At 39.3% G+C, this 11,748-nt stretch overlaps 1 protein-coding gene across 1 annotated transcript; it reads right to left on the bottom strand.

Moving 5' to 3' along the window:
• Nucleotides 1–3,465: 3,465 nt before the first annotated feature.
• On the bottom strand, nucleotides 3,466–11,748 carry LOC122766860 (ADP-ribosyl cyclase/cyclic ADP-ribose hydrolase 1-like). The gene is made up of 8 exons (XM_044022103.1): nucleotides 11,466–11,748; nucleotides 9,731–9,857; nucleotides 8,734–8,869; nucleotides 7,207–7,289; nucleotides 6,157–6,230; nucleotides 4,851–4,937; nucleotides 4,655–4,738; nucleotides 3,466–4,571 (listed from the first exon to the last, which is right to left on the bottom strand). The coding sequence occupies exons 1-8, from the start codon at nucleotides 11,642–11,644 to the stop codon at nucleotides 4,514–4,516; spliced, it is 828 nt and encodes a 275-aa protein (XP_043878038.1). The 5' UTR covers nucleotides 11,645–11,748; the 3' UTR covers nucleotides 3,466–4,513.

The following is an 11,748-nucleotide window of genomic DNA, read 5'->3' as shown; positions in this document are numbered from 1 at the left end:
CACAATCTGATGTTCTCAAAGGTGTTGAGTCAGACATGTTTCACGGAAGGAGGAGCGGGGGAAAACACGCTACTGCTGCTACTGCTGCTACTACTGCTGCTGCTGCTGATGATGATGATGATGATGATCCTCCATATATTGCCAACCCTCATTGTTGATGGGAATGATGTGAAACTGAGCAGCAGAGCGTTGGTTTGCGCTCTGCTGACTTTTCGTTATTTAATGTTGTCTATGTGGATTCCTTCAAGTCTTACTTCCCTTTATTTCAGTTACTGTGAGAGTGAAAACACTTTTATGACATAAAAAAGTAGTGCCTTTGATGTTAATGAGAAAATCATGAACTAATCATGACTCCCAAAATAGTCAATGCACAAATTGGCATGGTTGTTTGTGGTTATTTCCTGAATTTTTTGGGATATTTCCTTGTGGTTTGGTTTTTACGCCCCTGTTAACAGATCGGAGTGTATGATTACACAAAACGGATACCTCTGACTGTAGCTTTAGTGTCCAGGCTGAGTCTGAATATTTGAAAAACATCAAAATTACATCTTTTAAACCAGTCGTTCTGAAACTTTTTATACCCAGTACCACCTGAGAAAATATTGAACCCTCGAAGTAACACCATCATCGCATTAACATTAAAATACAGTGGATCGTTTGCGCTCTCATCATCAAGTACCACCAGAGGAAGCCCGCGTACCACCGGGTGGTGCACGTACCACAGTTTGAGAAACATGGCTTTAAACCTTGTTTACACAAATAACGGGACGGTCTCTGTCAGCGATAGATCAGAAAGTGAGGTCTTACTCATATTTGTGGCGTCGGGGACACGAGCGAGACCCTGGAGCGAGAGCGAAGCACAGAACCAGGCCTTCGTGGTTCATATGTTGCCACTCTGAAATTATAAAGCAGTTAGCAGCGAGCTAGTGGCATAGCGCCTCATTATGGGGTTTCTGATCACGGGGTTGTGGCAGTTTCCTCTACATGGTAGCGTGTGGGATAATCAAGCCTTTTCAAGGCCCCCATCTCAACTGAGGAAGTTGCAACACCCCTGCATTCATCCGTCCATAGCGGTCCATAGCAGCAGTAAATACGTTTGCACACGTTCGGCTGTAGTTAGATATACAGAAATGTCTGTTACATCTTCACTCTCTGTTTCCCAGAAAAAGTGGTGCACACAGGAAGTGATTTGTTTTATGTCGACTGAAAGTGCGACTGAAAACACAAAGAGGAGAAAAGCCTGGATGTTCCGCAGTTTGACAGGATGAATGCCTGTAGTCTCCGCCCGCCCCCTGCACTGCTGCTGTACACACACAGACGCTCCCCCAGTCAGTACTGATAGTTTTGCCTGACAGAGCCTGTTGAAATGATGTCACATGAAACAGAAAGAGGCAGAATAATGATGACGTCAACAGAAACCACCCAAGGTTACGCACCGCAGCTTTTAAATTATCAGCGACGTCTTGCTTCGTTCCCAAGACCCTTTTGCTGACTTAACTCAAACGTGGTGGTTTCCATTTATTCATCTCACCACACTCATTCATTCCTGGCCCCTGTACAGATTTAGTGTCGAGTAATTTGACAAAGTACAAATTGTTTCTGAAATACACGTAACACGTAAGCATGAAACTGAAACTCTCAGCTTTAGGTTCTGACCCAGGAATCCCCTTCGAGAGAGGAGATCAGGATCAGGTAACAACACAAAACCATGTCTCACTGCACTTAGGTGAAGCATATTGAGACATGGATTTAAATCATCGATTAAAGGTACAGTGTGTCAAATGTTGCATCTTCAAGTTTGTCCATTGTGGACAGGAGCTACTGATATGAATATAAAAGAAATAAGAAAAAAGAATACTTCATACTATCAGGTGATTGCAAACCTATAAGAAATGGTCTTTATTTTATTAAACAACCAAAACTGGATTTCAAACTTTCAGTGCAAGTATAAACCAGCAGAATGAGTTTTTGATGGTTGTCACTGTATAAACAGTTGCGTTTGTTGACATTTGTTTGGCCTTGACTCAACTGCCTTCAACGTGCTATAAAAAGATAATCATTTGCTGTGCAGTGCGAAAGCCAGTGACTCAAATCGTGACAGTGTTTACTGACACTACAGTGTTTCTCACAGCACACCGGCGTTGTGGTTTGTACAGAAGGGGCCTCCGTCATGTCACATTTGTAGCACTTAAGAGCCCCGAACGTCCCCTTCCCATCACCAGTGCGGCCTCTTTACGGGACGTGTGACACAGCAGCAAGTCACCAAAAAGGAAAGAGGAGGTTTCAGCTTGGCGAGCCTCCTTTTTCCTGCCAAAACGATCTCACTCAGATCCGCAACACGAAACTCCGCTCTGAACAGTTCCTGCCTGTGCCACGACACACACTCACACGTCCGTTTGTTCACACACATAAAAGGGAGAGATAGAAGACTCTGTGGCCTAAGTCTACATGTGTAAAAACCAGAAGAAGCAGCAGCAGCAGCAGCAGCAGATCACTTTCCATTCTGTGCCCGTGTTTTAAGTGGTTTTGCAAATTTACACACATCTCAGTCCACCCCCAGGCGGGAGCAGGTTTGAGTTTCATATAACACTTTAGCAGAAATACAAATGCTGAGGGAAACATGAATATACTAACTAGAGTTTGCTTATGTGGTTTGAATAAGAAAAAGCTCTAAGTTCATTTCATAACATAAATGAACTTGACCTCTGTTTCGATTCATTTGGACTTTTGTCCTCTTGTGTTTTCTCATGTATATCTCTGTCATGATGTAGCCTGCCACAGCAGCTATGTTTACATCGACATAAAAGCCAACTTTAAGTATAATTACACATACATTCTTATAGCCAGACCTGCTGTACAGTATTAACAGCCAAAACGCATGATAAGACGAGGCACCGTTCAAGGTTCCCTCCCTAGATAACAAGGCGCCAGGCATCTGGACCGGACACAATATCAACTAAGTCTTACTATGACACGCTGCTCGCCAGAATCTGCGGCGATGCCTTGCTCTCAGTTCTCCTCGGATCTGAGCTGTCGTCAATAAAATCATTCAACTTAACTCATAACTCTCACCTGATAAATCTCCGTAACGAGCCTAACCGGATTAAAAACATGTCATGTAAACACGTCAATCCGATACAGCCCAAATTCTTTTCCAATAGAGAATCCAGATAGAGAAGCACCAGAGTGTGGTTTACACGGGTTTGACTCCCTAACTATACCACCTTTTTTAAATGTTTTATTTTTTTATTTTTACTGCCTTATCCTGTTTAACACCTGTTCATATTTGAGTTAAAAAATACCGCACCAGTGTACTAAAAACATACTGTACCTTTAGGTCATATTCAGGGGTTGGCCGAAACGACCCATAATTACATTTTAGGATTGGAAAAAACGACCCATAGTTATGTTTCAGTTGGAGGACTTGTTGTGGGGAAGAGGATGAAAATGAGACACAAACTGTACCATGATGGAAACACAGGATGTTTACTGGTATAAATGTCATTGTTTTGATTCTGACTGGTGTTGGCATCCCATCACCTGTACAGGACATGCGATGGCTCACCATGGGGATTTTTGAAAGGGAACACAGTGAAGCACCAGGACAATCATGACCTACGTTGAGAGCTAATACTGATGCTGGGCTTTTAGCTGGGTGTCAGGCCATGTAGGTCAGCTATAGATCATAAAGTCCATATGTCTTTTACAGATAAGACTTCATTGCGCCTTCTTTACTCCAGCCTGCCCGAGACTCCGCCCACTGTTGTGTAAGCAAACGTTTGCCTTTGCCTCTCCTGTTTGAGTCTCGCACAACATCTCAACGCTCGTCTCACACATTATGTGTGAGCTGTGGAGACAACTCAGACTTCAGGTAAACAGTTGGAGCTTCCTGTTTTTGCGGCACACTCCGTGATGTGGCATTTTCTTTTCACAGACCTCACAAACTATGTGAAAAATGTGCTCGCAGCACAGATCATGTTTTAAAATGGGTGATAATTAGGTTCCGTGTATAAAGTTTGGAAAATATTGCAAGTATTTCTACTTCACCTATTTAAATCCTGGGTGTCATAGTGCACCACCACCATGGCCTGTTGATATTACAGTCTTGTTAATATCAAAATTATATTTATTTAACTATGTACTTGTCCACCAAAGTGAGGGAAATTCAACTTAGTCACTGTGTACCGCAATAAATGTATTATTATTTCAGTAAAATTAGGTGACAATTGTCAGCATCAGAGTATATACAGTATAAGGACAGGAGCACTCTACAGTACATGACACATGCCAAAAAAAAATCAATTTAGCATTTTTTAAACGCAAAATTACACATTTCACAGAAAGTTAAACTGCTTCAGAGGTATGAAAAGTACAAAATATGAATATAAGTCACCTCATATGTGCACTATGTTGTTTACAACGAGGCATTAAAGTCGGAAAATAGCATCATTATTATTATTGTTCTTGTCCACCGCTTGTTTGTTGTTGTTGATTTTTTCATGATCTGACGTTGTCACCAACAGGTCCCACAAGGTTTTTCAGGATTATTGCTGCACTCCTGGAGCTGAGATCTACAAAAAGAGTCGGAAAAACAGAGTTAGAGAAGACACTTGTGTGCGTGTATCCTTGTCTCGCACGTGAACCTTTTACTCACTCAGCCACTTCTTTGCAGCTGTATTTAATCCCTTTATCCAGGTCGTTCTGTAAATTCTTTAACGACGCATTCGTACAGTTCGTCCTGAAGAGAGGAAACGATACAGAAAGCATGGTTTTATCATGGATGCTTTTTTACAGTGTAAGTTCACAAGTACGTTTCATAGAAATATTGACAAGAAATGAAGAAATCTTACACATCTTTCTCCTCTGTGACAAGAACTACGGTCAGGCTTCTCACCCTGGGGGAGGTAAATCTCTTGACTTCGATGCTTGCAAAAATACTGACGGCAAAAACAAAAAGATTTAGGTGAAAAAGCACTTGAAAACAAAGTGTAATTTACAGTATTTTCACACACTGTGGCAAAAATTATACATGCGGGTCTTTCTTTCTCTCTCTTATACTTTTCCTATGAATTTCATATTAGTATCAACTATGATTCACTTTATTTGAAAAGAGAAACATACAATGCAATAGTAATAAAAGAAGAGGTATAAGGATTTCTGATGGACAATTATTGTGCATTCAAGATTGTATTAGCCCCATATAAGCCTGCATCTCTGCAAATGACAACTTGTTCTCCCGGTATCTACTGTGTCCCCAGTAATGGAAATTACCTTCACCTTGCAAAAGAAACAGAATCCCACAAATGGAGGAACAAAATAATAACAATAATAAACCTGGATCCACCAGGGAAATTAACATTGTTTTTAAAACTAGTATAAACGTCCAGATGTATGTTTAATTTCTTGGTCAAATGCAGAGGCAGAGGCAGTAGAGGTGAAGGAAACTTAAAATTTGTATTTCAGTTTTTGCACTGTGGGTTATTTCCTCTTTTATTTTGTCATTTCTTCTGCTGTGTATCCTTTCTTGTTCACTTCCTGTTTTATTTTGTAACCTCTTCCTTGTGTCTGTCTCTTCCTGCTTTGCTTCCTGCCCTAATGAGTTGCACCTGCGTCTCGTAAAATCCCCCCCTTAAGTCATTTCCAAACACTTCTTCAAAAGATTTGGTACCTTCTCGTCAGACAGCTGACCACATTCCTTTAGTTTTTTAGTCAGACTGGTGACATTATCTAAGGCTTCAGAGAACCACGACAGGGATTTATATAGTCTGAAAATGACGTATACAGAGCTGAGTAAAAGCAAAGAAGCAGGACAGGAATTTCATCTATCATGCCCGGAACACATTTCCCTGCTCGAAGTGCTCACACTAGGAGGTAAATAATGAAACAGCAGAGAATAAACTTACCATAAAACAAACAGAAGCTCTTTTATAAATAGTTTTAAAAAACAAATAACAGTGAGAAGGCAGCTTCTGTGGTTGGTAGCGATGTGCTAATATCAGCTTCTTAATTATACATCACATAGGAGACAAAAACACAAAGAATCTGATCAAAGTAGCTGTTCCCGCCGTGTCAGACGTGAGATTCCTGACATTTCCCTGACATTTTCCCCCCAGGTGAGTCATGTCAGCCAGTGTCGGGCAGTGCGGAGCAACTCACCTCGTGGGGGCGTACGGCGTCGCGATGGATCCGTTTAGCATCGCCGAAACGTCACCGCAGGCGGCATCTGCAAACTATGCACAGGGCAGAAGACGTCAAACTCCAAACAAACTAAGTAAGACTTTGTTTCAATCTCCTCCGTTACTGCATCACCACCAAAATCCATACATATACGTATATATGTGTGTATATATATATATATATATATGTATATGTATGGATTTTGGTGGTGATGCAGTAACGGAGGATACATACATATATATGCAGTAATTGCTATAGCTGTTCTATGTTGAACTGGCAACCCCTCGTATTGGTTACAAGACCAATTCCTTTGGTTGGCCATGTGTAAAAGTGTAAAGTGTTAATTTTAGACATGTGGTGTGTTTTTAGTTTTTAATAAAGGACATTTAAGGATATGGTCAAATTCTGCAGCGACACAAATCATCACACGTACATTTTATAAATGGATCAAAAATTCCATGTATTTTTAATACACACATTTTGTAATATTTGAGTAAATGCCTTAATATCAGTTCCGCAGCTGCATTTAAAAAAAACAGGCAAATGTCACCTCGTATCTTGTCTCGTGTCACAAGGTTGATATAATATCAATATATTTGCCAACACTAGGTGGAGGTAATTCAAATAAAATGAATTTAGAATAATGTCAGAAGAAGAAAAACAGTTGTTCCACGTTTTCTGTCTTATTATGGATCTATAACACCTGGAAATGTTTCATTATAGGTGAGACCAGCTGTGTTTTCACTAACGCTTATGTGAAACTGCGAGGGCTCCTGTGAATGTGTGGGTTGCCGTCAGTGGCTCAGGAGAGAGAGCTGTGCAATGTGGCTCCATGGAGACCAGCACAAAGCCTCATTGATGAGGAAGCAGAGAGGGAGAAATAGAGAGAGAGAGAGAAGGGGAGAATGACCTTTCTTTTCTTTTCTTACCATCACAATCACTTATACACAGGAGAGTTGTTGCTGCAACTCACAAATATGTGTGTAACCATATGCTTCATCCCACTTTATATAATGGTTGACAACTTACTTCAGTTGACGCTTTGTTCCAGAATGAGCGAACAGCGTTATTCTCACAGTCCGTCCAACCTGGGCAGCCACTTGTGAATATTTCTAGGACAAAAAAAAACCCCACACACATATTCAGGTCTTTTCAGTGTCGCTGGAAGGAGTTTTTGCTGAGGTGAGATACAAAAACAGAAACCTCAGACTGTCACATACTGTCACCACACTGAAACCGAAAAATGGGAGTAAACTACTTAAATTACAGATAGTTCATTCAATATAACAATTGTAGGAACATCTTAGGGAACTTTTTCCTTCTTGGAATTTCACCAAGTTTAATGACAGCTAAATGTATTTACATTTGATGTGGGGAGAAAAAAAACATGTTTTATGAGGTGTTTTTACAAGCTAGTTAGTTCAAGTCCTTATTTGTGTAGCAAATGAGACACAGATGCTCGCTCTGACAGACTTTTCCAACTGGAAACCAACGTTTGTGCTCACTCACTCCCTAAACCAAAGGCCATAGAAAAAACCTGCGATTTTTGGTCCACTGCTGCCTCCATTATTAAGCCCAGACGTGTTACTTTGTGACTTAAGTGTTACTTATGAGGCGGCAGCACACCAGCAGCTCGTGTGTGTCCCATGAGCTAAAGACACTTATTTCTATAGTGAGAAACAAAAGGTAAATTTATTTAATATTGTGGACTTCAGCATGATTAGTTTTCATGACAGCACATACAAAAACTCGAACTGTCATTTTAAGAACCTGTTAGTCACACGAGTTGACATTGCGAAATGCCGATCTGAGGGCAATAACTCCAACTCTCATTCGAGTGGATGTTTCGTCACAGTCCAAAAATAGCATGAGCCTATAAATTGTGGCACGACATGGCATTAGACCGTTTCTCAACTGTTCAAACTTCAAAAACATCTTATGCACAGTTGAACAAAGTCGGAGATAACTTTTCAATTTGTTTGCCATTTAGAGGAAAAAAAGATGATGAATCATGACACATCACGCCTGCTTGCAAAAAACTGTCATGTCATGGTTTGTTTGCAAATGGAAAAACTACAGACATGCATTGCTACTGCTGTGTAACTACGACATAGGCTCAGAACAAGCAGGGTGATGCTCAAAAATGCCCGGCAGGGAAAACGATGTCATGTAGAAGCTTGCGTTTGTTGATGATACCTCGAAAATGATCAATTTATATATAATAATTAATAATTAAAAGAAACGGCAGCTTCCTGCCAAATTTGAACTCCTTATAAACTTGTTATAAACCAGCACGGACGCTTCTGTTGCAGTCTCTCTTGATTGAAGGCTACTGCATGTGTCAGACACCGAACATGACTGGGCGTGTTTTAACTGTGGGCCTCATAAATACAACGTCTGGCATGAAACGGCGGCAATTATGACAAATGTCCTCGTTAATCCCACATGTTTCTTTGACACATAAGCATGAAACACGCCCACATAAAGTGACGAAACAGTGTTCTAAAATGTTGCTGGATCAGAGTGTGTGTCAGTCTGTTGCCTGGAGGCTCTTACCATCGCTGTTCTCCTTTCCACACCAGGTCAGGCCGTCTAGGACTGATCCCAGCATCATGTTCTCTAGTGTAACGAAACAATCTTTCTTCCCTGTGAAATCGTGGACGAAATCCTTTGTTTTGGTCCAGAACATCATCTAAACCACACAAAAAAATATGACTTAATATCAATTGATAAAGCAAATAATCTGCTCAGATTAGGAAAGATGTGGATACTGATGTTTTATTCGTGGGTCATACTTTCCGTCGTAACCTTTTGAGAATAAAGTCGTAATATTGAGAGAATAAAGTAGTAATATCATGAAAATAAAGTAGTAATATTATGAGAATCAAGTCGTAGATATTATTCAAGCAAAATCTCAGATGATCAATGAAAAGTTGCTGCTATTTAATAATAATTTGAATTTGAATTTGAATTTTTGAATTGACTTTATTCCAGGGTTTTTTATACATTAGATAATGATGAAATATAAACTTTATTCTCACAAAATTACGACTTTATTCTCATAATATTATGACTTTTTTCTCATGAAATTACGACTTTATTCTAATAAAATTACGACTTTATTCTTGTAAAATGACTACATTATTCTCATAATATTACAATTTTATTCTCATAATATTACAATTTTATTCTCATAATATTACGACTTTATTCTCGAAACATTACATTTTTTTCTCTTCAGTGGCCCTAATACTCTCTCATCATCGTCCTCTTCCTCACATAATTCACACACTGGTATAGTGACATTAGATTAAGATGGAATGAGAGGTAAGTGTCATTTGTTTAATTTTCTGTGCACAAAATCAGCTTTACTCGATCACATACAATGGTATAAACAGTAGAACAGTATTTCTGATCTTCCTTTCAAGTACCACCAGAGGAAGCTTGCGTACCACTGGTGATACACGCACTATGGTTTGAGAACCATGGACGTAGACCATGTGAAGCTGCTCAGTGCAGATACAGGGCAAGGAAAGCATGATCCGGGTCTTACTCTGTTGCATGAAGGTTTCGTGGGCACTGCAGTGAAGAGCAGATCATAAGCTTCCATGGGAACTTTACAAGGATCCTTTTGCACAAACGCATTTTTGAAAATAATCCATATCTCTTCGCAGTTGTATCTGGAAAAAATAATAAAAAACATCTGCTCACATCTGCTTATTACCACAGACACAGATTAACATGTAAAAAAAAAGAAATGTATTTTTTTTATTTATACACAGTAAACCAGTGTTTCCCAAACTTTCTTATCTGGGAAATCACTTTTAAAGAAATGGAAATATCAATCCTGACAAAAGCACATTTACAGAAATCATTTCATCATCAGTATCATTTTGAATTAGTTAATGACGCTCGGTAAATGAATTACAACTTCATTTTATGCATGTTATTTTTTTTAAATTCACCAGGTTGGGCCCCCAATAGTGTGTGGAAAAAATATATTTTAATATAGTAAAGAAATCTAGATATCTTTAGATATATTTAGATATCTAAATAATGTCCAGATTGATTGAGAATGCTCAAGTTATTTGGTTTTATTTTGTAGTTAAAGATTTGATAATTTAGTGCACATTTAAACATCTGTTCCATGTTTTCCAAGTTCACAATCACCACACTTGGCGCTTTACTTTACTTGAGTACTGAAATATTCTACTCAAGTAAAGGTACTGGTCTAAAAATGTACTCAAGTTAAACTAAAAAAAACTACCTTAGTTACTTAGTTACTTTTTTAACAAAGTTGGGGTTATTGCTTGTGACATGCAAAAATGACAAGGGGACATAAATCTTGCATTAATTAATTTTGAATTGAAGACAAACCTTTACAAATTAAAGTCACAATGAAATATGGAAACACAATCATTCAGTCAAAATGGGTCAAAGGTCACAAATGTTTTAACTTTCTCATTTACTCAGGGACCTCCATTAACTCCCATTCACCTGTCCTCATTATTTACCTGTCCTCCTCATCATTCACATGTCCTCCTCATCATTCACCTGTCCTCGCACTGACCTATCATTCACCTATCGTTCACCTGTCCTCATCATTCACCTGTCCTCGTCATAATTCACCTGTCCTCATTGTTCATTCACCTCATTAACCATCATTAACCTGTCCTCAGTGTTCATTCACCTGTCCTCATTGTTCACCTGTCCTCTTCATTCATTCACCTGTCCTCATCACTCACCAGTCCTCATCATTTACCTGTCCTCATCATCATTCACCTGTCCTCATCATCACTCACCAGTCCTCATCAATTACCTGTCCTCATCATCACTCACCAGTCCTCATCATTCACCTGTCCTCATCATCGTTCACCTGTCCTCATCATTCACCTGTCCTCATCATCGTTCACCTGTCCTCATCATCATTCACTGCCAAAGTTTCCAGTGCATGAATGTATCATTTTTTATTTTTATTTTTTATTTCTACTCAGTAACGGACGTGATTTAAAATGTAGCCAAGTATAGTTTACTAAATTACTTTAAAAAGTACACAAAAAAGTAAATTACAGTAATTTGAGTAAATGTAACCATGCAGTGCAAATACAGCAACCATTGAGGTGTCTGTTGTTATTATTGTTGTGATTGTTTTTATTATTATCGTTATTATTATTTTTGTATGTGCAACTAAAAATAAACTACACATATTTTGAAGATATAATAGAGGTGATTCAGTGGAGTAAAGCTGACATAAGTCATATCATAATAATACAAAAACAAACACTCACCCCTCGAATGCCTCACACCTTGTCAGGAAACTCTTTTCCAGTTGATTTGTTTCATTATCCTTGATGACGACAACCAGCAGCACGGCAACAATAATTACTAGTAGAATAATAGCGCAGACACCTAAGAACACGATCAGGCGTCTCCTCCCCCTGTGCGCAGGTCGATAATCTCGCTCCATTGAAAAAAAGTCTTCTGACTGAACTGCACTCCTCCGCTGCTCAGCTGTCCTCTCCTGCAACTTGTTGCGTCGGAAGTTGTTGTTGCCTTTGAACTTCGCTCTCT

The sequence above is a fragment of the Solea senegalensis genome, linkage group LG1 (assembly GCF_019176455.1).
Source record: "Solea senegalensis isolate Sse05_10M linkage group LG1, IFAPA_SoseM_1, whole genome shotgun sequence".
In the NCBI taxonomy this organism is placed as follows: domain Eukaryota; kingdom Metazoa; phylum Chordata; class Actinopteri; order Pleuronectiformes; family Soleidae; genus Solea; species Solea senegalensis.
The sequence above is the reverse complement of the archived record's forward strand: the minus strand, read 5'-3'. Positions and strand labels throughout refer to the sequence as shown.

Coding starts and splice junctions, on each gene's coding strand:
- LOC122766860 (XM_044022103.1), bottom strand. CDS start 11,644: ATGGAGCGAGATTATCGACCTGCGCACAGGGGGAGGAGACGCCTGATC. Junction 8,870..9,730: donor CGAAACCTTCATGCAACAGA/GTAAGACCCGGA, acceptor TGTGTGGTTTAG/ATGATGTTCTGGACCAAAAC. Junction 7,290..8,733: donor TGGAAAGGAGAACAGCGATG/GTAAGAGCCTCC, acceptor TTTTTGTCCTAG/AAATATTCACAAGTGGCTGC.